At 47.1% G+C, this 26433-nt stretch overlaps 1 protein-coding gene across 2 annotated transcripts in view; it reads left to right on the top strand.

Annotated features, from left to right (window-relative positions):
* Window positions 1–26433, top strand: part of LOC8034846 (probable RNA-dependent RNA polymerase SHL2) — a 48565-nt gene that overhangs the window by 18599 nt on the left and 3533 nt on the right. For both annotated transcript variants that reach the window (XM_040217889.2, XM_040217890.3), the window contains 4 exons: window positions 5477–5659; window positions 10877–11023; window positions 17879–18003; window positions 18673–20010. In XM_040217889.2, coding sequence (XP_040073823.1) covers window positions 5477–5659; window positions 10877–11023; window positions 17879–18003; window positions 18673–20010 — 1793 coding nt within the window. The remainder of the gene's footprint in view (window positions 1–5476; window positions 5660–10876; window positions 11024–17878; window positions 18004–18672; window positions 20011–26433) is intronic.

Consider the following 26433-nt stretch of genomic DNA (forward strand, 5'->3'; position numbering starts at 1 on the left):
CAATCAAAGCTCGGTGTTGTCCCGATGTTGCCGCTACTCGTGTGCAAGAAACAGACAACTAACTCTCTGTGTAGCTACAGGTGTAAAGTCCACAATCGACTCGATTGAAAGTCGACCTACCCACATTGCACATCAGCAAAAAAAAGAAAAAAAGAAAAAAAATCTTTAGAGGCACATTTTGTGGCAAACACGTGAGAATGGCAGGGTATCTCTTTTCAAAGCCCAGCCTTCAGCACGCAATCGATGCCTTCTGGCATATGCTTTGGCTGCGCATGCATATGCAGCACATGAGATGCCCAGGCATTATCGAAACTGGGATGCTTATGTGGGAGCTGGGACAACTGAAGCTGCTCCCTTTCGTTCTCCCTCTGTCCCCAACTAGAGACTATGATTTGGCCGCACTGGGTATGTCAGTCCCGTCGTCATTACTGCTACATTCTCAAAGCACATCGGCGGCGTCGTCCAACGAAATCTCGCACTTCGCAAATGACAGCATCAAGCGCATCTTCCATGCTCGCTCGGTGATCGCGTTGCACGTCATGGGTAGGGACTGATTGTGCACTTTTGTGGCGTACGTTGCAAGCCAGACCTCTAACTCTGCAAGGCATCCCCACCTATCCAGACTTTGGCCCTGTGGAAGCCTTTTTGTTTTCCATCACAGTTAAGATCCCATGCCATTGGAGACTCCACTGGAGCACCACCCGCTCTGACTGGTCAAACTTGCATCCAGCAGTGCAGTTGTTGGTTGCTTCTGGATGAAGAATGGCCATGAACAAGCACCGAGAACCTAAACTGCCCGGATCAAGCGTGTCATTACAAGAAAATGTAGTTGGAGCTCCAGCATGGTTTCAACACTCGATCGAACGAGGTGCGACCGTGAATCGTGCGAAAAACTGCGAAAAGAAGCTCCTGGGAGTGAGGTGCGAGGCTGTTCCAGGGCCTATTCTGGAATGGCTTTTACAAAGAGTGCCGCCACCCCCGGGAGTCGTATGCACCATGCGCTGGTCACCGCCATACATCCACCAATGTTTGTTCGCGCAAACAAAAAAAGAAAACTTGTAAAATGAGCGCTCAGAATAGTGCATTGCTACAGGTACAGCTGGATGAACCGGTATTAACAAGTCGAGGTGTTCTCGATATTGCGATTGTTTGGTGATTGTAGGCGGTGGAATTCTTTGGTTCGATTGTAAGTCAACCCCCCATTTCAGATTTTCAAAAATTGAAAGATGGGTCGACCTACATTTGTGTAAATACGGTATTGGTGGGGACAAACAGCATGGTGAACGCTGCAACATGGTCGACAAGATAAAATCCTATTGGTGCCCCCCCCCCCCCCAAGTAGCCTCAGCCAACAACGTCTTGCTGTCGGCTGAGACTGAAGAACTAAAGAAAAATAAATTTAAAAAAGTGTCTCATTTATATGGCACCGGGGCATGCTCTCTTTCTGCTTGGAGCGTCTGCTCTGACCTTGAGGGACGCTGGCTCGAACACTACGCCACAGTTCTCTCTGCTTCAACGCATTAATGAGACTGCAATCGTCGTTGAGGCGCGAAACTAGGGTCAGTGACGAAGCGGCGTCTAAGCAACAAGCGTAGCGCAAGTGTCTTGTTTTACGTGACATGGAGCACTCAGAAAACAAGCACATCTACCATGGAGAGGCATGAGAAACCGGGCCTGCGACGTTAGCCGCATATTGAAGTGTCATCTGGTGGCACCGCGTGCAACCAATGCGAGGAGAGGTCTTTATTTGGCAGCTGCGATATGCGCGGTGACCACACTTACCGTAGTTTTCCGAGAGATGCCCACACCGAAGCAGTGATGTGATTGCTGCGCCAGTTGCGCTAAACTGCGCCAAGGGGCTAACCCTGCTACATCCTGCTACATTTCGCCGAAATATGGGTAATCTGCACCAAGCCTGCGCCAAAGGACCAATTTCGGTCGTCTTTCAAAACCGAAACTAAACTGAGTACTGTAATTGAGCATGCGTGAGCTAGGTGGCGCAAGCGACCGCCCGACAGAAAGTATGCTGCATCAATCGTCCATCCGGTCTCGCATGGTTTTTTCCGCCGTTCCTCATTTCACGCTCTCGTGGGTCTCGTCTCGCATCCTCTTGAAAATATTTTAACGATAGATGCAAGCGTATATGGACGCCCCGACGCTAATTTGCCGGGTACCAGCCATGCCGTCATGTTGTGAAACGAAACCATGTCTTTGCGCATTGGGAGTTACTTGCGATCTGAAGCACTCGCTTCTGAAAGAAACGGCCGTGGCAAAACTATTTTTGGTCCCTGCCTACCAGTCACCGTGGTTATGATGTCAGGTGTTCCCGTCCACACATTGCTGCAGATATGGCGCTTTCTAAAATGAAATGTAGGGACCGCTGCAGGGTAATCAGCAATCCTGTCCTTGTTTAAATTAAACGCTACTACAAAAATTCCTCTAGCTCAAAGACTGTTGTGTCGAAGTACTGTTTACCTAGGTTTCTCTCGGTGGGATTTCCTTTGAGAGGGATCCCAGTACGTGAAAAGTCTGTCGCAAAAGAAAGTTTAAGACAAGCTAGCTAAAGTTAAAAAAGGCAATGTCTGCACGCTGAACCCGCACAGCGCGCTTGTTTATCTTGAGTTCAGTTGTTGCGCAAAGCGCTCCAAGAACTTTTTGACCCTGTCTCGCGATGTCTTGCATTGATGCGCTCAGGTTCTTTTTTTTATTAGCTTAATTGTCCTTGTTTTGTTTGCGCTTTTTAACCTTTTAAATTAGCTTGCGCCTCGCATATTGGCCTGGCAAGCACGCGCCGCTGGACTGTTTTTCTTTATTTTTTTATGCTGGATTGTTACATTTTGCATACAATTTTGGGGACCAGATGGCGACGGAGCGGAGTGGCAGAGTTTCGGTTTCGATCGAACAGCCGTCTCCGCTCCCATAACGAAGCGCGTGCAACTGCAAGCTGCCGAAGTTGCCCTCACGTGCATGCGAACATGATTGCACGACAGAGGTACCAGCCGGGACCTTGCAGTCCATTGCTTTACATTTGCTTGCTTCTGACGAAAATCTGGCATGCCGGGAACCGGTAAAACGGTGGGAGACGTTTTGGAATTGCTCGGCAACGCCTACAGCACTGTACACTTGTGGGATGTCTCAACGTCTCTTTGGAGACATTGAAAGTGGACATTCATTACTTGCCGAAAGCTAAGCGAGGCTTGCAGCAGCCTTGCAGAAAGTTTCAACAAGCGAAAGGAAAAGCACCCACCAGTCGTACTGCACCTTTTTCATATGTACAGTTTCGTATTGCATTGCAGTAGTTACGTGTTTCATCAGTTGGATACTGCTTCAATTTATTATATTATATAACTAGTGAAGTTTATGCTTTCATATTTACTGCTAAGCTGGTCATTTTCCAATAAATTTAATATGTGCACTTAGGTTCTTATTTATCTATAGCGGGTACATATATATGTCATTTAACTGAAGCATTGCAAAATATGTTGTGTCATTTTCATTTCAGTTAACAACTTGAAAGACTCCCAGGTCATCTAACTTGACCATAATTTGTTTATTGTGGCGAGCAATGTGCCCTTCATTTGTCCAGAACTTAAAACAAATATTTTTATTTTTGTAAAAAAAATCTGCTCCAAAAGCCACTTTTGCTGCTCCAAAACACTGTTTTGGCTGCTCCAAAGGCCACTTTTGCTGCTCCAAAACACTGTTTTGGCTGCTCCAAAAGGTGTTCCAAAACGGCTTAGGCCAATCACATCACTGCCGAAGAGATAAGTTGCCCCCCTATTTTTGGCACGATTTGCTATTTTTTCGAAAACACCTTAAAGGGACACTGACAGGGTGTTTATGCTTGCCGAGGTTTATAGTTGTACATGACATATGAGAGCCCAACCACCCAGAACACAATTTGCAACTCGAAATTCAGTTTCTTTCCGCCTGAAAACCTCCGATCAAGAACTGGCCGGTTCAAGTCTCGCTCATTTCATTTCTTTTTTTACAATTATCACTGAAGATACAAACCAAAAAAGAAAATAACAAACAAATGTTGTGGACGACACGTCGCTGAACTAAATGGTATGGGATTTCCTTTTTGACACCTGCGATCTCAATATAATCACTTTCCGCAAAATGCAAGGAGCATATAAATCAGGTAGCGTCCGTTTTCCGAGGTGCCCTTAAATGTTCTACAGGAATTGCAGCCAGCCATTGGTCCCGATCCCGTTGATCTTTCGGAAACTCTGTTGCACAATGCCACTTTTTCTCGGACGCAGGACATGTGAGCCAGCTCTTCACGCAACATCTTGGGTATATTCTTTTCGGAGCCGATCATGGAAATTCACCACGGGCACTTACTACTCATCTCCAACTCCTCAATGTATAAAACAAATCATCTTGGAGTACAGAACAGCGAGCGGAACAAACATAACAGGAAAAGAATCGCACGGCAAACAGTTCCCGCTACGCCGCGTGTCGTCTGCTACGCAGAGGAGAAAAAAACAAAACAAAAAAAAACACGCAGTTGGGTGTAGCCACGTCACTTCTGCCACTCACTCTCTTCTCTCCACTTTTCTGACCTCCATGCGCGGGTTTCAATTCCAGCAGTTGCGTCTTTCGGCTTTATTAAAAAAATACGCTACTCTTTTGCAAAATATTAATTGGGTAGTCCCCCGACACCATAATGAAGCGCCTGGCAAAAATTTAAAAAAATTTCTGGGGGGTGTCAGTGTCCCTTTAAGATGGCCCACTTCTAGTAATTGCATGCAGGACCCTGGCCAATGGCGACCTTGGCAGAAATGGTGTTACTTAGCCAAGGCGGGTGATAAGTGAACGTTGCTGACTGGGAAGGACAGTCGTCTCTGGTTCATCAATCACAAGTTTTGCAGTTTACAGAATCTAAAACTTGCATTTTTCCATTTTTTTTTTTTTTATCACACTCCAAAAGTTGGTTCACTCCTTTTTTTCAACCGATTTGCTTTCAATTTTAGGCAGGCTACCTCTCGTGATATTACGGTATACATAGTATCTTTCACTGTGCTATAGCTACAGGTGTAGAAAATGTATGTGAAGAATTTTTACCAAGATTGCTTTATCTGACAGCAGGCCCTGTGCAGTTGTTGGGGTGCAGTGATGAGACATACAGGGTTCAGTGCATTAGGTGGTCCAAAGCGGACCACGAGCTTCATCGAGCCTTACGTTGCAGAAAAGCGCCGGTATTGGACAATGAAGGGGGTCATAAACACTCCCGGACATCACTGCTACTAATAAGGGTGTTCCTACGGACAGCTGGGGATCGGTGACTGTGATGTCGACGGTACACTGGGTGCAGCCTATTGAAGAAGAAGAGACCCTTATGGAACCAAACTTTGCGTCAGCAAGCTGTACACTACTTGCAGATTAACTACAGTAGTTAGAAAAGTATGGTATGTCACTTTCCAAGATCGATCCTGACACCTCTGCCCGCTGGTGGCTGGTTTTGGTGCAGACGGACTACGGACAAAGGCCCGTATTGCGGTGCCGCAGAACAAGGGACGGAACATGCTGGGAGTCTTGGATGAAACCGCCACCCTCGAGTACGGAGAAGTCTTTGTGCAGTACACACATCTGGGACTCCATGCCGAACAAAACGGCAGGATCGATTCGGACCCCGAGACCCACATCATCACAGGTACCCTGGACAACCTTCCAAACCGTTTTGAACGAGAGCATTTTCTTGTTTGTTGAGAAATGGTGTTTACTTTAACGCAGAATATGCACATGCTGTAGGGTTTCTGCGTAATTTTCATAGGAGTGAAAGCTACAATCATAGGAGGAAGGATGGCAGCGAAAGGTTCTATCTTGCCACTCCACCCCGGTATAGCCGTAGGGTGGAGAGGTGGAATGGGGGATGAGAATCAGCTTTCCAGAGACTGCACCGGGGATTTTAGGAATTTTAAAGTATCGACATTTATTAAAGCAGCACTTGGTTGCAACTTTCGTTGTGGAACAGCTAGTACTATACTCTGTTTCGCCTAGTGTTGTACCGCAGGAAAGGCTACACGCACGAGCTCTTTGCTCTAGGGCACGTCTCGGTGGCACAAGCTCTCGTGCACCAAGGGCAGCTGCCAACGCTATGAGCTCGCGCTTCTATCCTTCGCTGCGGTACAACATAAGGTGAAACGGAGTATACCGATGGCAAAGGCGCAAATTGCTGATTTAACTGGTGAAATATCATTCAAGTGAGTTCTTAAGAAATTGAAGCTTGTTTTTTGATAATATTTGTTTTTGTTATCGTTGTGTGAATATTAAAAATTTTGAAGTCGTTCCAAATAAAAAGGCTATTCAATATTCGATTTGAGGTTCTTGCCGAGCACCGGTGCACTGCAGAGAAGCAACACCCGCAAAGCAACACCCGCGAAGCTTGCTTTTGCAGGTGTGGCTTCTTTGCGGTGCACCGGTGCCGAGTAAGAAGCACACTCAATGGGCCTAAAGCACTGCAATCAACCTTTGGCAAAGTACAAATATTGCAGCTGCGTGCTTGGAAGGAAAGCAAACTTTCAAAGCGGGATTGTGCACACACGTGCTCGGTGTATTTTATAAGTAATGGAAAGTTTGAAAATGTTAATATTGCATGAAATTTTCAAAATTGAACTGGCTATTATGCGTGAGTATAGTTAAGTAGATGGCCCTGACAACCTGCATTAATTGTTTGTGACTGAAGAAAGGATATTTTCATATAGCAAGAATATTTATGAACACCCTCGATTAGGTATAGCCGGGCATTTTTATAGGTTTAATTATATGTAAAATCTGTAGTTTACTTGCAATCGATTGCAAGTAAACTACACATGTCCAATGCCTACAGTGAGATCTCAATGTGGGCACTGGACTTTCTGAGGCCACAATCAATACGTATAGTTCGATTAAAGTTAAATTAGCTTAGAAACGGACAAGTGGAAGCATGGGGCAACGTTCTTTTCGTTTAAGCATGAGTCGGCATATGAAAGGCTTAGAGAAACAATTCAATATCTAATTTTAAAATATTTGGTCAAAACCATTATTCGCTTCGAGCTCAAATCCACTATTTGCACGATCCTAACTTTTATATTGAATTTTGAAAAATTGGACACACAGCAAAATTAGACTTTGACTTTCGGAGAATCTGGATTCTTTCATAAATAAACTTTGATACTCTGAACTTTTTACAAAACAATAAACTCCAAATGACAATTTCAGAGTTTCACGTGTTATAAATTCCGATAACACTGACGCGTAGACGTGGTTGGCTCCTAGCAGTTAACCAGTAACACACCCCTCTAACCGAAGAGGGTCACAGTAGTGCTGCATCAGTGTTGGGCTGGAACTTACATCCCTGCTGACGTTTATCCTAACTGATGTCCTCACTGATGTTTGTTTGTCCACACTGATGTTTAGAAACTCGTGTCCTCACAGCGCTCGTGTTTTTGCTGATTGAATACGAGCCTCAGTCAAAGGCGGACACAAGACTGGTATCCAGTCAATACTCCTCGCTGACCTCTGGTAGCCGACATAAAATGTTCAGCACTATGGCCTCGTTACCTAGTAGATGTTTTCAGCGAACACGCTCGTGCATATGGTGGGTGAGCGTACAGGAGGCGAGGGAGAAGAGAGCATTCACATGCTTTGGAGGAGACGGGGAGACAAGAAACAGCAACATGTGTGCGACTGCAATACATGCGAATTTCATATTCCACTTCAACTGGAGCACTAACTTTTGAAAGGCTCATTCAGAGATTCTGTGCACGACGACGTTCGCGCCGTAGTGGCACAAAATGCGTGGCAAGTGCGCATCCGTGCAACATCACCACGTAGGAACGCACAGCACATTCTGCATTATTATGGCCTTTGCCTGGATAGGCTGAGAAAGGGTGAGTTTTTAATGCATTAGCATTATGACGCTTGTTGTGATGAAAACCCGGTGGTGTCTTTCGTTTGTCAGCTACAGGGAGAGAGGGAGAAGGAGTGGGAGAGGGTGATATTTACGACGCTGCCATTGGTCCGAACCGCCGACGTCAACAGGCATCTAGCTCTCCCCCTCCCTGTAGCTGACAAACTAAAAGACACTGCCGGGTTTCCGTCAAAATGAGCCCTTTCGTTTTCGTCAAAGTCACGCGCACAGCTGGCGCGGAGCCAGAGAGGGAGAGGAGCCACGCAACACCCCCTAGATAACAAAGCCTTAATGCTGAATGAGATTGCATCATCAGAGAAAGCCAACACTGGACAAAGATTGGAAACGAGTGCCACGTCAGCGCTCAGCTTTGAGTGAAGTTGAACTTTGAGGCGAAGGTTGATGTAATCGTTGTGTCCAATCTGGGCCCAGCATTGGCCTTCTCTGATGACGCCATCTCATTCAGCACTACGGCTTTGTTATCTAGGAGGTGTTGCATCGTGGCCCGTTGCGGTGGAATGCGGGTGCAGTGACATCACTAATGTCGGCGACACCGTCTCCTCCTCTTTCTCCCTTTCACTGGCCAGCTGCACTCCCCTGAGTGCTGTACCCGGGGTGGTCTGCCACCCCCACACCACCCTTGTGCGCCACTGTGCGTGTGTGCACAGTTGTCGCTCTGCCGTTAATGGTCTTTCTTCACCCTGAGTTTCCATAGTAACGGCGCGTGTGCTGTCGTGTGTGTGTAGTTAAAACGATGGATGCAGTTCCCTCCACGAGTTATATGGATCCGGTTCCTTCCACGAGTGGTATGGATGTGGTTCTTTCCCTGAGTGATATGAGACCATATCCAACGGTGTCGACATACTCTGACAGACAGAGAGTATATACAAAGAAGCAGTGAAAAAATGAGAGGAAGAACCATTGGTGGATTCTTAGAGAATCCGTTACCTTGACCCTTGGGAAATGCGCTACACGTTCCCCTTTGGGAAATGCTAGCACTGACCCCAATACGAGGCTGAAAAGAGACAGCAAAAAATAGAGAAAGCAAAAGAGAAAGTCAAAAGAAAAAAGTGAAGAGGTCAGCGTTAGCGCTTCCCAAGGGAGGGACGGTTGTGGCATTTCCAAGGGTCATGCTGAGGCATTTCTTTAAAATCTACCAATGGATCTTCAGCAATTTTTATGTTCCGGGGCATTTGAAAACCCACGTGATGAGCACGCTCCAGGCCTTGTCCAAGGACCCCAGGCGAAAATTTTCAACTGGGACCAATTGGTTCCAGTTGCAACTGGTGTATGGAACAATTCCCAGTTGCAACTGGTCCCAATTGGAGTCGTCCAACTGGTCCCAGTTGGAGTTGGTCCCAGCTGGAATTGGTCCCAGCTGGAATTGGTCCCAGTTACAACTGGTCCCGGTTGGAGTTGGTCCCAGTTACCGCTGGTACCAACTCCAGCAACAATGAAATACGGCACAAAATGGAAGATTGACAAGACTTTATCGTCAAAAACTTGGAGAATGAAACTAAATAGGTGCGGTGACATACACGTTCCGGGTTTATAGGCACTTGCTTGCGACGGTTGAATCGCTTTTCAGAGGTGGTATTCACGAGATGAAGAAAGATTGGCCGCTGGCGTCTGTTAGTGAAGACGTCCTCAGCTTCTCTTTCCATCGCGTGAAGAAAGGTGCTCACCCGTGATCCCGTGTTGCGCAGGTGAAGTCCTGATAAGATGCGGTAGCGCTCCCACCTTGCAATCTCTGTCAAAACAGTCAAACATTTTCGAGGTAGATCTCCCGCCATTTTCGCCATTGTGCTCTTCGCGGCGTTTTCTCTTCCGTCCGGTCTTTCCTGGGTGCCCTCCGATCGCTGAACTGCATCTTTCCATCCTCGAAGTTCAACGCCGCCACCATGGTGTGTGTACAGTTAGGTCCAAAGAAGCGCAGCTGTAGTTTTGACATTTTCATAACGACGCCAACTTGAGCGATGGCGACCCTTCTCTACCGCGTCCGTCCGACTCCGGCATCACTGCGGCGTCATCGTCAGCCTAGGCAGCGCCATCTGTCGACAGTGTGTACCACTAATCCGCACCTGTCCGCACCCGCGTGCCACGGCGGTCGGCTAGCTCTGATTGGCCATAAGATAAATTTATTTATTAAAAGAAAAAAAAGAAAAAAAAATACTGTAGGTATTTAAATAAATGTTTTAATATATTTTAATAATGCACTAAATGTTCATTTAGGTGAACTTATTTTGTTACTAATTATATTTTCCAATTAAAAAAAATATTTAGTTAATTAAAATTTTTGTTATTTTTTATAAATATATAAATGTACCCTAGTAATTAAAAATTTCCCTATTTGTATAAATCTAAAAATGTAAGTGTTTTTAGTTTTCTTCATTAGCAAAGGTCAATACACACCCAACTTGTCAAAATTGTTGCCCCATGTGAACTGGGAACGGGAAAGGCATTTGAAGTCCGACTGGGAATTGTGGGAATCGCTCCAACCAGTTACTTTCCTAACTGGTCCCAGTTCACTCCATTCCTAGCTGGGAGTCAAACCAGTTGACTCCCAACTGGGAATGGTTCAACCCAGTTGACCCCTCAGCTGGTCCCAGTTGGACTCCTATCGGTCCCAGTTGATTCCCAGGATGGACCAGTTAGTCCCAGTTGAAACCAGTTGAGGTGCCAACTGGTCCCAGTTAGAAATTTTCGCCTGGGACGAAAAAAAAGGGCAGCCCTCCCCCCCCCCCCCCCCCCCCCAAAAAAAAAAGAAACGTGTCAAAGTGAACTGAAACTGGAGGAAACTCCTCACCTCCAGTAAAGCAAAGGCTGTGACTGCCGAAAATGTGTCCTGCTTGGACAGCTCTTTACCCGCCTCTGCTTGCACCGTGGGGCTGTGGACGGCTGGATTTATGCGTGCTGCATCCTGCGGTAGTGGTATGTACGACGGGTAGTCCTTGCACCTGGTATGTTGCCTTTGTTCAGGCACCGTTCTGGTGACCAAGTGTCCCTGCCTCCACCCCGGTGACGTGCGCAAGTTCAAGGCAGTGGACGTGCCGGCCTTGCGCCACGTCAAGGACTGCATCGTGTTCCCGGCCAAGGGTCCCAGGCCACACCCGAACGAAATGGCTGGTGAGTGTCTGGCACCAGTCTTTCCATTGCACTGTCACGATAGACCAGGGCGTTTCAAACGCGTCTCTGTCTGGTGCGCTTACGGCCGCCGCCGCCCGTGCGTCGGAGTGTTGTGGGAGCTGCAGGGTAAGGCTTTAAGGGTCGTTGCGATCCCAGTGGTTGGCTGGGTGTAGAAGTACAGTCGAACCTCGATATAACGAACTTCAATGTAACGAAATCCTCGATTTAACGAAGTATTTTATTTTTCATAATTTCTTGCCCATAGACCCCATGTATTTTTAGTCCCTATATAACGAAGTCTATTTTGCTGCTATTTCAATATAACGAAGCGCCATTGCCATAGAAGGCAATAAATAAATCAACTCTAAAAAACAACTTCGCAAAAAAATTGTGGTTAAAAAAAAAAAAAATTATGCGCAAACGCGAGCGCTTGATAGGTTACTTCACGGGGACAGGCCTTCCAACGTTCCTAGGCTGCCCGAGGATGCGGCGCCGGTAGCGCCGGCGAGGCATGCGGCAAAGCGGATTCCGCGAGGCTGGCCAGAAAATGCCGAGCAGAAAGTTAACAAGGCATAACAGCATCACCACTGACATTCATTGATCATCATAGTCCACTGTACCGCGGGTAGCGCGGGAGCCAACTTCAGCGGGGGAGCGACGTGATGGCGCGACCGCGCGACCGCACGGGCAGTGCCGTCTAGGAGAAGACTGAAAAGACCGATTATCGTCTTGCGAGCATGATGTAAAGCAAAGGCGCAAGCACACTGTGGGCGCAAGGGGGCAAGTAAACTGTGCGGTCAAGAGTGCTGTGTAGGTTGGAAACATTGGCACCGCCTAAACTAAACAGCTTTATTTTTTAACCGGGCGGTTCACTTACGTGCTTGCTGCCATAAGGAAACGTAAAGTTCTTTCTTTGGATGAGAAAGCAAACGTTTTGGACGCCATCCTGAAGAAACTGCCGAGATCACGAGCACTCGGGAAGTGCTCGACGCAATGGACGTACTGAGGAGGTACACGGCGTCGCATGGGCAGCAAGATGCCGTGCAAACGCTCTGGGCGCTCGAACGCCGTATGACGCCGCCGACGCCGCTGCTACTGTCGGACAAGGCGCAAGCAAAACTCGCGGACTACTTTGCCCCTAAATAAATGTCATTTTCGGTGAGTTTTCATACCCGTAAAATGTTTCGGAATTTTTTTTTTTTTTTCGCATGCTAAAGCCAAATTTTGATTTAGCGAAATTTCAATGTAACGAAGTAAATTGCGAATTTTACCGACTTCGTTACATCGAGGTTCAACTGTACCAGCAAATGAAATGGAACGTCTGTAGGCATCATGTTCTAAAGCTGTGGTGACACTGCTAACACATCGCACAAAACACAGTCTGCAGATACTGTCTCGGGCATGTTTCTTCCTTGCATGTCGTTCATGTCACATTGGTCGTGCAAAGACTGCCTGAAGACATGTTCGAAGCATGTGTGAAGCAAACATGCGTGTGTCTGCAAGTAATTCTGTCCTGCCTGCAGCAAATGCCATGTCTTTTGCATGACGTATCAGCAGTGTGACCGTGGCCTCACACTCTAGGAGCTTCAACAAAGCAGATATTTGCAGAGTGAGCCGCAGCAGGGCGGGCGTCAGCCGTATGCAGTCCCACTGTTGTGCCACCACCAGGTTCGTGGTGAACCTCAGTAATCGACGGTTGGGGCGTCACCAGGTGGAAACCCGGTGGACAAAGGAAAGCCAGAATAAGCTGTTCGGTCGAAAATACGTTTTAGGCACCATTGTCGTAGATGCAACTCCGAGAAGGGCTTCAACGAAGAAAGGGAAGAAGGGGGACATGTTGAGCTTGTTCGCGGTGCCTACCAAGAAGGAACGATGCAAGGAGGTCGGGGAAATGCGGGTCTTTAAGTGGCTTGTGATGAGCTGTTTCCTGAACAATGTGAATGTGTAAGACTTTGCAGAGTCGCTTGGTGATCCAGCCTGATTCGGATGTCTAGCAGACGGCATATGCAAAGTGGAACTGGCGGCTCGGCGTTCGCACCGATAGGCTAGATTTTTCATAAATGCATCATGTCAATTCCGCTACTTTCAGTTTTGATAATGTGTTATGCTACTGTTGTTGATAGAACAACAATAGCATAACACTGTGAGCAGTCTTAAAGGGACACTGACAGGGTATTTATGCTCGCCAAGGTTTTTAGTTGTCTGTGACATATGAGAGCCCAACTACCCAGAACGGAATTGGGGCTCGAAATTCGGTTTCTTTCCGTCCAATAACCGCCGATCGAGAATTAGCCGGTGTGAGTCGGGCTCACTCTCTTTTTCGTGGTCACAAGTTGTTTTCTAAGGTTTAGACATGACCACCAAATTTAATCAAAGTCATGGGTCATTGAAGGCACACAGTCAATATTAAAAATATAAAAAAATATGGAACTCATTTTTTGTGGCTTCCAAAAAACTGCAAATACGTTGATTGAAAAAAAAAAAAAAGGGTTGCACAGACAATCGGAAGCATTCTGTGCATTCGCTGCATAATTCTCAACAAGGCGTCGTTTCGCGTATCGTGGGACTAGCGGATCGCAGCGGACGACAGGCGTGGGACCTCTAGTTCACGGTACCGGCAAATTCTGTTTTTGAAAGGCAAAAGATAAATTTTGGACCGATCAAAAGAATTGATATTCATCCCGTACGACACGCCCGACCAGCAAGCCGGTTGCACAAAGACGTTGCCGAGCTGTCGTCTCTTTTCGTGGCTGAAGACATTGCTCGCTCAAACTTCAAGCATGACATGCATACTACGAGTTTAATACGCATGCGTATGGTGTCTTTACTAGGTGCGAATATGGCCAAAAAATTCAAAAGTCAAATTGGACGTTTTAGTGATTTATACAGCGTAAGGTCGGTCTGCCAGTAGGGGCGATACTGGTTTACACTGTAGATGAGCAATTTCGCCAGTGCAGTACGACTGCTAACCTGGGGTCTTTAACGTCTCGCGCAGTAGTGATACACGACCGCACGCCGGTACGATGCTCATCCAGATCGAAACGGGCAGGGGTGGGGCTCGAACCCAGGATCCTTGGGTTCTGCAGCGCGAGCTTTCGCTCCACGCGCGCCGGCGAATGTGGCCAATGCGTGGTGCTGCCAGACTTCAAGCCGGGAGTGCATGACTGGTGCGAAATCGGCAACAAACTTTTCGACATACAGTCGACCGGCTGCATTACTACAAACAAAAGAGTTCTTTCAGTAGCTCTGTAGAAAGACGTCCGCTTCACAAGCAGCGTGCACGGGTTGAATCCCTAGTAAGGGCGTACCATTTTCTTTTTTTTTTTTGTCAAACATTTTGCTATGTTTACATTTCTTTTTTTACAATTATCACTGAAAAAAACAATTGTTGCAGACGGTACGTCGCTGAACTAAATGGTATGGGATCCCATTTTTGACACCTGCGAACTCAATGTAGTCACTTTCCACAAAATGCAAGGAGCATATGAATTGGGTAGCGTCCGCCTTCCGAGCTTCGCGTAACTGTTCTACAGGAATTGCAGCCAGCCATTAATCCCGACCCGTTGCTCTTTTGGAAACTTGTGCACTCTGCCGCACAATGCCACTTTCAGATGCAGGATATGTGAGGCAGCTCTTCTTCATGCAACATTTTGGGAGTATTCTTTTCGGAGCCGATCACGGGAATTCACCATAAGCACTCACTACTAATTGCCAACACTTAAATGTACAAAACAACCCATCTTGAAGGACAGAACAGCGAGCGGAACAAACATAACTGCAAAGGAATCGCATGGTGAACGGATCCTGCAACGCATTTTGTCTGCTGCGTGCGGAAAAGCAAACAAACAAACAAAACAATTGCACGGTTGAGTGTGGCCACGTGACTTCCGCCACTCACTCTCTCCTCTCCACTTTACCGTGCGGTGCGGGATTTTTGGTTTCAATTTTGAGCAGTTGCGTTTTTTGGCTTTATTAAAAAAATATGTGACTCTGTAGCAAAATATTAATTGGTTAGTATTCCAACACCATAATAAATTGCCTGGCAAAAAAAGAAAAAAAAAGAAGATTTTGGGGGTGTCGGTGTCTTTTTAAGCATTCTGTTAGCGGCGAAATGTTTTGGTGACACCCTCCTGTGGCTCTCCCTTGTGATGTCATTACCTTGCAAACAACAAGTTCGATGGTGTTCGTAATGAGCATGGTGGAAGCTTGAAATCCATCTGCTCTCAAAGCAGCAGTGCCAACTCCGTCAAAATTAAATTTTTTACATTCTTATTTCCGTCAATGAGAAATCCTTTGCTGAAGTCATAGTCAGCATTCTACCAATCGTAACAGGTCGACCACAGTGACACTCTCGATTGCGCACGTTGCCTTGCTTTGCTTTGAAACATATTTATCCGCACGTCGCCGGTACAGAATGTTTTCTTCTAGGTTTTACAGACAGTTCATAAAAATGTTGTGAAAGGTATACATAAATACGGCTTGTGCAGGTCAGTTATATGGCCAGGGGGAAATAATGGGGGGCTAATCATAAGATTAAGTGGGTTCATTTACTAAAATTTGTTAATTAACTTTCTAATTAGTGGAGATAAACATACGGTTTCAATTAGAAACTTGTTGAGTGTAATCGGAAACCACTAAATCAGTAAATGTTTTAGACTTTGAGTGGTGGGCTAAGTTACCACCCGTGCAGCACGTGCAAAGCTATCTGCAAAAACATACCCATGTGGTACTACTGCGCTTCCCATATGCACTCCAAGTCTCTCAAATTTGCTGATTGAGTGGTATTTGACGACGCCCAGCAAATTTCTATTTGGAACCGTATGTTTATTTCCACTAATTAAAAAGTTAATTAACTAATTCCAGTTAATTAGCCGACTCATTGTGACGGTTTGCCAACTATATTATGACCCCCTGGCCGTGTAACTCGCCTTTACAGACTATTAGTGTACCGTATTTACACGAATGTAGGTCGACCCTTTTTTCAATTTTTGAAAATCTGAAGTGGGGGGGTCGACTTATAATTGAATCAAAGCATTTCACCGCTGGCAAAAACGAAACAATCGCGATATCATGGACACCTCGGCTTGTTACGAGCTCAGCCGGCTGTACCCCTAGCATTACTCTGTTTTGTGCGCTCATTTTACAAATTGATTATTTTTGATTTGCGCTAACGAGTATTATTGGTAGCGATTCGCAAATTAACCCGAATGCACGGCAGTGAACAGAGCACGGAGCGACGGAGTGCCCGACTCCTGGGGGGTGTTGGCACTTCTCGTAAGAGCCACTCCGGCGGCTTCTGGAACAGCCTCACGGCTCGCTTGGCTCAGGCTTGGCTCGCTCGCCCCGCGGCTTCTCTTTGCATTTTTTCGCACGATTCATGGTCGCAGATCGTTTGATCGAGTATGCGATCATGCTGGTGCGCTAACTATATTCATTTGCATTGAATCGCGTGATCCGGGCAGTTTAGGTTTTCGGTGCTCGTTAATGGCCATTCTTCACTCAGAAGCAACCAACAACTGCGCTGTTGGACGCAAGTCCGACCCGTCGGAGTGGGTGATGCTTCAGTGGAGTCTGCGGTGGCGCAGAATCTTAAAGTGTGACGGCAAACGAAGAAGCTTCTGCAGGCCAAAGTCTGGATAGGTGGGGATGCCTTCCAGAGTTGGAGGTCAGGCTTGCAACGTATGCCGCAAACGTGCGCAATCGGTCCCTACCCGTTATGTCCGACGCGATCGCCGAACGAGCGCGGAAGATGCGGTTGATCCTGTTATTTGCGAAGTGCGAGATTTCATTGGACGACGTTGACGACGTGCTTCAAGAACGTAGCAGTGATGACGACGGGACTGACATCACCAGTGCGGACGAGTCGTAGTCGCGGATGGAGAGAGAACGACAGTGAGCAACTTCAGTTGTCCCGCCTCCAGCGTGAACTTCCTAGTTCCGATAACGCCTGGCCATCTCATGCACCTCGCACGTGCATGCGCAGCCAAAGCACATCAGAAGGCATCGATCGCGTGTTGGAGGCTCGGGTTTCGAGACATATACTTTGCCGTTCTCACGTGTTTGCAATAAAATGCGCGTACGAAAAAACAACAATTTTTTTTGTTGATGTGCGATGTGGGGGAGTTGACTTTCAATCGAGTCGACCTACAATCGTGTAAATACGGTAGCTTTCGTGGCTTTTTTAAAACAAATTTGTAAAGCCTGAAAAGAAAACACCCTGTATACTATTGTCTGTTGCAACTCAAAAAGGTAAGGCGAGAGTATGACGGGCCGGGGAGGAGGAAGCAGACGGAACGATAAAGAGAGAAGGAGGTTTCCCCCTCTCTTCTGCAGCGTTCCGTCTGCTTCCTCATCCCCGGCCCGTATTACCTTCGCCCTACCTTTTTGAATTGCAGCGGACTATAGTACCTTATAAATGACCATCATTGTTTATGAAAGATGGTTTAGATGTTGACATAGTCAATAAATGTGCTAAGAGCTTTCACTTTGCTTGTTACAGCCTGGAAGTAACTAATGCAGAGCACTAGTTTGTCTGCTTTGTAAACAGGTTGAGATGATGTCAGAATGCTGAGCTCTTATTGGCTGGCTGTAAGAAATGGTGGGTTAACCTCAAGGCATCCAGCATTGAGGTCTACTCGCTATCCTTCCAACCAAAGTCAATCGGGGCTCGGCGTCATTGTGATGTCACCGCAACTCCTGTGCAAGAAGCAGACGACTTGCTGTCCATATAGTTACAGTAAAACGAAGGTGACTGATATGGTAAACCATATTGACCAGAGCTGTGTGAGCTTCCGGGCTCTGTCCATGTACAGGACCTTTATATGATGAAGTTCAACATCTGCTATGGTTTTCTAGGCTCTGACTTGGATGGAGACGAGTACATAGTCATCTGGGAGCCTGATCTCTTCTTTCCGGGATCGAACAAGACTCCGATGACCTTCAGTGACTCCTCTTCAGTAGGGTCAGCTGATGAGAACCTGGTGCGTCTTCTATTGTTTGCTCACCTTTTGCCAGTGGAGTACTTTGAAGTGGTGTCCAGCATTTGCAACAAGCCTGTGACCTAATAGTGGGACTTCAGGTATGAGATCCATTGGTGTCGAAACAGAGTAATTTGATTGTGAAAGTTTTGTGCAGGGCACGCTAAATTTAGGAACTACAGTTCTTCAGTAAACAGATATCGGACTTGACAATGAAACCTTGTTATCAATTGTTGATGCAAATGACCAGCAGAAAATTTAGAGTTTTGCTGTACACTTAAGAAGAAGAACCTGAAAGGTCAAAGGTTGACCTGCAAAATCATCTGCAGTGCAGAAAATATGTCTAGGGAGTAGTTCTTATTTGTGTTTGGTAACAGGTGGAAGAATACTTATTTGGGGGAAGGAGGAAGTCACAAAGTCAGAAAGTCTAAGCTCATTACAGCATACCTGGTTACAACAGACATTTGGATATAACATACCTATTTGTGAAGTTTAATTGGTTTTCGTCTACATACTCTACTCTTCTTACAACAGACCGAAATCTTGGTCAAAATGAAGGTCTGTTATAACGAGCTTAGGCTGTAGTTGTGGAATGTGCCCAGTGAGAAGTGCTCTTGCACCGATTAACTCTTGCCATATTTACACTCGTGTTATCTCTGTGGCTGCCTGCAGGAGGAGGGCATGATCAAGTTCATATGCAACTACATCATCAATGATAATGTGGGCATCATGTCCAATGCTCACCTTGCATGGTCAGATCAACTCGAGGACGGTATTTTTTCTCCACTCTGCCTGGGGGTCGCAAAGAAGATCTCGACGTGCGTCGACTTCGCAAAGACGGGATTAGCATCATGTCTCGACAGACACGAGAAGCCGCTGTTGTACCCTGACTTCATGGAGAAAGGGGGCTCCAAGGACACATACCGCTCCAAGCGTGTTTTGGGACATCTCTACCGGCTCCACCGTTCGCTACAGGCGGTCATCAATACAGACTTCATGGCCCATACCGGCCAGCTTGCCGAAGGCGACGGTCATTGCACTCTGTTCGAGTACCCTGGCTGGAAAGACCACCAGGAGGTTGCGGAGAAAGCTCTTGCGGCCTACACGGTCCAGATGTCCCGAATCCTTCACCAGTATGGGGTGGGAAGCGAAGGGGAAGTCGTCTCCGGAATCATCGTCAACGTGTCTGACTACAACAAGAGCAACGAAGACAAGAACAGTGTAAAAGCATTGGTCGCAAAGCAATATGCCAGCCTTGTGAAGTCGACGCGAGATACATTTTTCAGCGACGTCACTGCCGCCTGCAACAGCAACGGTGCGTCAACGGACATTGCCAAGAAGACGATTCTCCTGCAGATGGCGTCTGCCTGGTACATGGTGACTTACGCCGGGGTGTGGCACGAACAGAACTGCCAGAGCTTCCCATGGTCAATCGCAGATGTCCTATTGCTCATCCTGGTGGAGGTGAATGCAGCGGAACCGAAGCCCAAGCGGAAACCGAAGAACCTCCTCATTGCCAAGCTGAATGAAGTCCTTGCTGATGCACTATCCACGAAGTCTTCGCAGGACGTCGCTCTAGACGTTGTCTTGCGATGGGCGACAAAGGAGGAGTTGCTGAACCAGACGAGGGCGACGGGGCCACGGATCTGCAGGCGTTGCTTGGTTACGGTCTACGGAAGATTCCTAGGCAGTGTTAACGATTCAGGGCGTAAAGTGTTTGAAGACATCCAGCATTCGGCTTCGGACAAGTATTTCGAAGGGAAGCAGGAGACTGCCGGTGGATATGTCGTGGGGTTCCTGCGTTATGTGAGCAGCGCCGTGGTGGACTTTCCGGAATGCGACGTCTGCAATTGGGCTTCGTCGCAGACGCATGCAGTGACCATGGCTTCGCTGAGGACGTACAGCATGCTCGCCCTTTCTGGGGACCCCTGCCAGCTGGGACTGCCATGCGACGCCAACGCTCACTATCCGGTGCAGAGCTTGCAGGAAGGAAACCCTGTTCGCATCCAGGTAGGCGAGGAAGGTTTGCTTATCTTTAACATAGAATATTTGTATGGGTTGAACTTTGTAAGTTCCTATGAGATATTACGTGGCGGCGAGTTGCACTTGACTATTGGTTTTTTATGCCGGTCTTCGTAACTAAATCTAGCGCTGAAGGAATTTACGCTCGGGCACATTTCTGGATGGTGTTGTATGCAGCGTTGACTGGATGGGATGTCATGTAGAATGGCAGCAAAGCAAACCGGAGCACACACTTCAATCTGCTGTCATTACATGGTACGGTCTAAGGGCATGTAATTTTTTATCACCTTTCAGAATTATATCTTGCTAGCAAAAGAAGCACCACTGAAAAAGGGAGTTCTTGGTTTTTAGGAAAATTTGAAATGTATCAATATTAATTTCACCAGAGTTCTTGGTCTGACATTTTATTTAAAAGGCAGAATGCAAACACTATTGGAAAATTCAGAATCTTAAAAATTGAAACTTCTGAGAATCGGATGAAGAGAAAGAGAGAGAGAGGGGGGAGGAAAGAAGATAAAGAAATAAGACATTTCCCCCCCCTTCCCCCCCCCCCATCCTTCTCCCAATAGTCTCCTGTTAGCACTGGCAGCTAGGGGAAACAAGCACATTGTGTGTGCTTTTGTTTGTTTCTTCCTGTAAAAGACAGCTCCACTGGTATTACTGGCTTAAATTGTTGGACACGCCTCGCCATGCAGCTAGACAACAGGAAAAGGGCAAAAAAGAGGGCGAGGATGACTTTCCGCCAGGCGGAAGAATATTTTTGCAGGTCCCCCTTTAAAGGGATGCTAAACCAAAAATCAAACTTAAAGAAAAAAAAAAAAAAAAAAAAAACGCAGAATCGATAGGCGGGGCGCTACAAATCCCAAAAACGTCCTCATAAAGCGGTATCTCCAACGGATCGTCGTAATCTTGTAAAAGAAAAGCGCGCTCGCACAAAGCCTAAAGGACGCGTGACCTCGCGATTCTCATTTCCTCCTCTTTTCGCTTTGACTCCGCGAGGGCACGGAGAGGAAAGGGAGCGAAACCATTTTCTCCTCCTTCCCAACTTCTCTGCGATAGGATGATGTCAACATTCTCCTTCATTCGCTCCTTATTTTCCAGAAATACAGCCATCTGCTCGACATATGGCTATATGAGTAATGCTTCGTGGTTTATGGTGCCCTGTTGAACACTTCTGCAAGCTTATTTTGTGGAATCCGAATTTTGGTTCAGCACCCCTTAAAAAAAACCTCTGACACGCCCCCACAAAAAAGAATTTTCTTTTTGATGCTAGGCGTTAAAATGGTGTATCAGGACATCACCAAAAGATTGTTTCACTTTAGAGTGCATAGTTTTTTTTAAATAAGAAATAGAAATACGAAGCCCAATTCAAAGTGCCCGCCAGTGCCCTGTGACGTAACAATGTACCGTAAGATGTGCGGGCGGTCAGAAGGGAGGCATCGCCGGAAGTCACATGAGTTTTATCACTCCTCGTGCTTACCACGTCCATGTCTAATATTTTTTTTTCTATTCTTGTTATTTTCCGCACCTCCACGAGCAATCTAAGCAGACAAGGTTTATTTTATTTGCTTTTCATCGCCTAATGTTGCTGTAAAGGTAGAAGAAGAGGAGTCAGGGAACCTAGTAAACAAGTTCTACTCATGCTCTAGACAAAACACATACTTTGTGCTCGACGTTTACTTGTACTTGATGCACTCACCCAGAGGCGGATCCAAAAAAAGGGGGTTGGCGACGGGGGCGGCCACCCCCCCCCCCCCCCCCCCCCTTTTCTGAGAGGGCAATTTGACATAGGTGGACCCCCGGTGCACAAGAAAGAATGGGAGAATGGTATCCTTACAAATCCCCCCTCTCCCCCCCAAACCGGAGTTCTGGATCCGCCCCTGTACTCACCAGTTCGTATTCTTTAGACGGCAGGCATCATCAGCCTGGAGAGTATCCGATGATTCGACGACCTCGGTATCTGAACCTTTAGCAATGCGATCGGGCCTGTGGTAAGCTAGCAATCCTAATCTCTGCGAGCGTTCTAAAATTTACTTTCAAAACCCCGACTCGATAGCTTGTTTTGCGCCCTGTATGGCTCTGTACGATCGGACTGATGGCGTGCACTCGTACACTGGCTTGTACTCGCAAAGCTTTCGTCATTGACCTCCATCACGGCAATCCACCGACTCTTCGTCCTCAACTTTTACAGCATGCAAACTAACCAAGGGTGCAGTGATAGAAAGCTAATGGAGCTGAAACTTCGTTTTCTAAAGCTGCCAATAAAAAAAAAAAAGTCGGGCAGGGTTGTGGAGGGCACGAGGAGTGACACTCGCGTGACTTCCGACGAACCCACTTTTAGTGACGTAGGTCGATGTTTCCCTTTTGACCACCCCGACACCTTGCGGTACATTGTTACGTCACAGGGCACTGGTGGGCACTTTGCATTTTTTTTTAGCGTGCCAGAGGCCGCTTAAGTCAACGCCCGCGATTCTGACGTTGCATCACGACAGGACCAGCCATGCATACTTGCGAAATTTGGAGTGAAGTTTCGTATTGATGTTCATAATTGATTTAACTAATATTGGGGCGTCTCTCTAGGGAATAAATATATTATATGAATATATTTAGGCTTTCTCTCCGTGATGAGCACAAAAACTTGGTAACTTCCGGATATCACCGGACAATCCTAGAACCACTATAGGCTCCTTGCGCATGACGTCATTTCCGATACCCGCCAGAGAAGAGGGGAAGAAGGAGCTCCCCTCTTATCAGGACCCTCCTTTGTGCCTCCTGGATTAGCACAGGCATCGGTATTCTCCTCCCAGAAGATTATAGAAGATTAACCTGTCACTCAAAATTCTTACAAAAACAGCTTCCCTCTCCTCCTTTTACTTGGTGTTCAAAAGTGTGCGATGTGACGTCAGTGCAAGAAGCCTATTCACTTTGAATTAGCTTCAAACCCTAAATTAATTATTTGCAAATGCCTGACGAATAGCTACGATTTTTGTACAGTGCTCACATCGATCGCAATAAATAGCTATTCACTGGGATCGGTTAAAGTGGCTAAATGCTCCGCTTAGCTGCTCTGTGAACGGTAGCAGGTGAAATATGAGCGAGAGCAGCATAATACAAACCCTACAAAGTAGCCGAAAATTATTTTTATGTCAAACACAGACGGAAGACGCCATTGGTACTCGTAACCGTAATTAATTGATACATCAGCAAGATTACCGTCGTGTGATTGTTCAATAAATAAACATCCCTCGCGACCAGGTCCTCTGTAGTCAGGACCCTTTAAATAGACCTCCAAGACTCCATCAACTGCAGTTCTTTCCACAGGCTGACTTTCAAAAAGACTGTAAACATTTTCCGACATGAAAGCTCAATATTGTCTGCTCAAAAAGTGGGAACCCCTGATCCAAAACCCGTTTTTCCTTGCTACAAGAGCTGCTCCAAATTACCACTTGTCAGTTCCACCACTGCCGGTGTCTTATTTTCCCCTGCTTTACCCTACAAGCTTGACTGCTACCAACGTATAGACGCTTTCAGTGCGCGCAAGGTTGAGCCGCCATAGCCGACCTTCTCTTGTCTCCCCGAGATGCCGAGCCACTGAAGCGGGCGTTGACGTGTCCTCACAAAGGCCTATGCTGGGGAGAAGGACACAGTAGCATCTAAAATGGCAATAACCTGTCCTGCTGTGGTAATGAAGAAGTCGAGCGAACGGAATAAGAAAGAACAAAAACTGAAGGTCGGTAATGGTGGCGTCCATGCACAGCTACCTGAAAGCGTCTATAAGCAAGCGCACGTAGAAAAAAAAAGTAAACGGCGCCGTTAGTTGCTTCAAAACGCAAACGAAGATATAAAAAAAAAGAAGAAAAAACTACATCCAACCGCGGATTCTGAGCACGTGGCTCGCAGTGCAGGCTGCGTCGCCTGGAAGTGAGCCTAGTGGCGGGGGTGCGTGGCCTACTCCGATGTGTTTACGCCCTTCGCTCGGCGCTCCCCAAGCTTCGGCAGTGCGCCTCTTAGTGCGCTGAGAGCTCTCACCGCCATCTTTGCTCGCTCGGCGCGTGCGGCGCAAGGAAGCTCGCCGACTAGTAGCAACTAAAGCGCGCTCTCAGCCAGCGCGCGCTTTAGCTGCTACTAGCGGCGCACAAAGAGGCGCTCTGCCGACGCTTGGGAAGCGGCGAAAGAGGGGCGTAAACACGCCGGAGTACGCCACGCACCCTCGGCCCTAGGCTGGCTTGCAGGCGGCGCAGCCTCTATCGAGAGCCACGTGCTCCTCTGTTCGCACTTTATTTTTCCCCAATAGTACCTTGATTTATGCCTGGTGAGGTTCCTGGGTCGCAAGTTGTATTGTAATATAATTAGCAACGTACTGAATTTAAATATAAAGTATATTGTCCACCCCCCGTTGTATTTTTATATTTTTGCTCTAGTTTACATTTATGCATTACACGCGTATTGAGGTTTGTCTAGTTGGGTGTATCCGCATTTATATTGTATTATTTATTTTTCGGCCCTCGGGACTGCAAAATATCCTTAGCCCAAAAGTTTGGAGACCGTTGCTCCAGATTGTACGCATTGTAACAACGTTTTCTTTCGCTGTTTTTTTTTTTTTTTTGCTATTATGTTAGTTTGTTAGTCTATTTTGAAGCCTTAATTGTACACTGCCAAATTTGCTAGTTTGTTAGCCTAATTTATTTTGAAGCCTTAATTGTATACTGCCAAATTTGAGGGTTTTATGTGCCAAACAAACGAAGGGTATCTGGCACGTTAGCATCCTCGATCATCCGCACCGGGGCACCAAGGTGCTCCCCGTCGTCTTCGATCGAGTGCACCGGTGCGCACCGGACGACCTCGATCGACGGAGCGCAGCCTCCCGGTGCGGCTTTTTGTTGCCCCAACGCGCACCATAAAAATTGACGGAGCGCCGGGGTGCAATCCCATCAGGCATTGCGGCCAGGAGTGGCAATAGCAGACGTGCAGTCTATCAAGGTGGCACCCTTCCGAAAACTAACATGCCTCGCAGCTGCACTCGATGAATTCCTCAGCTCTTCTGAGAGCGAGGACGACGAGCTACTGACCATCGCCACGATAACCGGTGATTGCTGCGGTGGTAAGGAGCGCCCGGAAGTTATGAACTTCGTGGAAAGCGTTGTGAGGCGTTTCGATGATACCTAAGGTACGGTTATTATCCGGTGGTAGTCGTTCTCGAACCAGCAATGATGGGCAAAATACACCTGTGTGTCATCCGCTTTGTGAACCCAGCGACAATCACGTCCACAATGTTCCTTTGTGTTTGACCGCTAAATCTGCGAGTAAAAAAACCGGGAGAAAATGAAAGTAGGCTGGCAACGCGGGCGGACGCACGCAAGAAAAAAACGAACAAAACGCGGGGTGACGCATGGCGGCGGTCGCCGCCGCGTTGCACCGGCGCGGCGCAGCTTGTCCTCGATGTTGCACCGACTTCGCGCTGCACGACCGAGGAACGCTGTGCACTGTCCTGTTCCAAGGGCAGTTCCGGTGCCAATTGATCGGAGATGCTTTGTAAAATCGCGACAAAATTACCGATACCAGAAGCGATGACTGTTCGTTAAAACCGCTTCACTGCACTCTTACTGCGTTTGTGGGGAAGCCGCCTTTTTGAGTGAGTGAACGGGTACACCCACCCTCCAAGTATCACGTGCGGAGAAAGCCGCGTTACGTTCGTATTCATAATTATATTACGTGAATTAAAACAAGCAAGTATAACTACAACTTACTGAAATTAAAATCGTCTTTTGCGCCACGCGACCGAACGGTGTCACCTCTGTTAAGGCCCGTTCACACTCTTGCGACCTCTTAAACCTGGGTTCCTTAAAACTTCTTAAACCAAGTGCAGTGATGTGATTGCTGCGCCAATTGCGCCAAACTGCGCCAAGGGGCTAACCCTGCTACATCCTGCTACATTTTGCCAAAATATGGATAATCTGCGCCAAGCCTGCGCCAAAAAAACAATTTCGGTCGCCTTTCAAAACCGAAATTAAACTGACTATACCGTAACTGAGCATACATCTGTTATGTGGCGCAAGCGGCCGCCCGACTCTGGTCTTGCATGGTTTTCCCGTCGTCTCGCGATTCGCGCTCTCGTCGTCTCGTGGGTCTCGTCTCGCGTCTTTTTTAAAAACTATAAACTTTCAAAATATTACACGATAGACACGGGTGTGTGTGGGCGCTCCGACGCTAGCGTGCCGGGTACCAGCCATGCCGTCATGCTGTGAAACGAAACCACATTTTTAGGAGTTACTTTGTGAGCTGAAGCACTCGCTTCTGAAAGCAACGGCCGTGGGAAAAGTATATTTCGTCTCTGCCTTCCAGTCACCGTGGTCGCGCGACGTCGGGTGTTGCAGCCCCACGTCGCTGCAGATATGGCGCTTTCTGAAATAA

This window comes from Ixodes scapularis, unplaced genomic scaffold (genome assembly GCF_016920785.2).
Source record: "Ixodes scapularis isolate PalLabHiFi unplaced genomic scaffold, ASM1692078v2 PGA_scaffold12__126_contigs__length_90152505, whole genome shotgun sequence".
NCBI classification, from domain to species: domain Eukaryota; kingdom Metazoa; phylum Arthropoda; class Arachnida; order Ixodida; family Ixodidae; genus Ixodes; species Ixodes scapularis.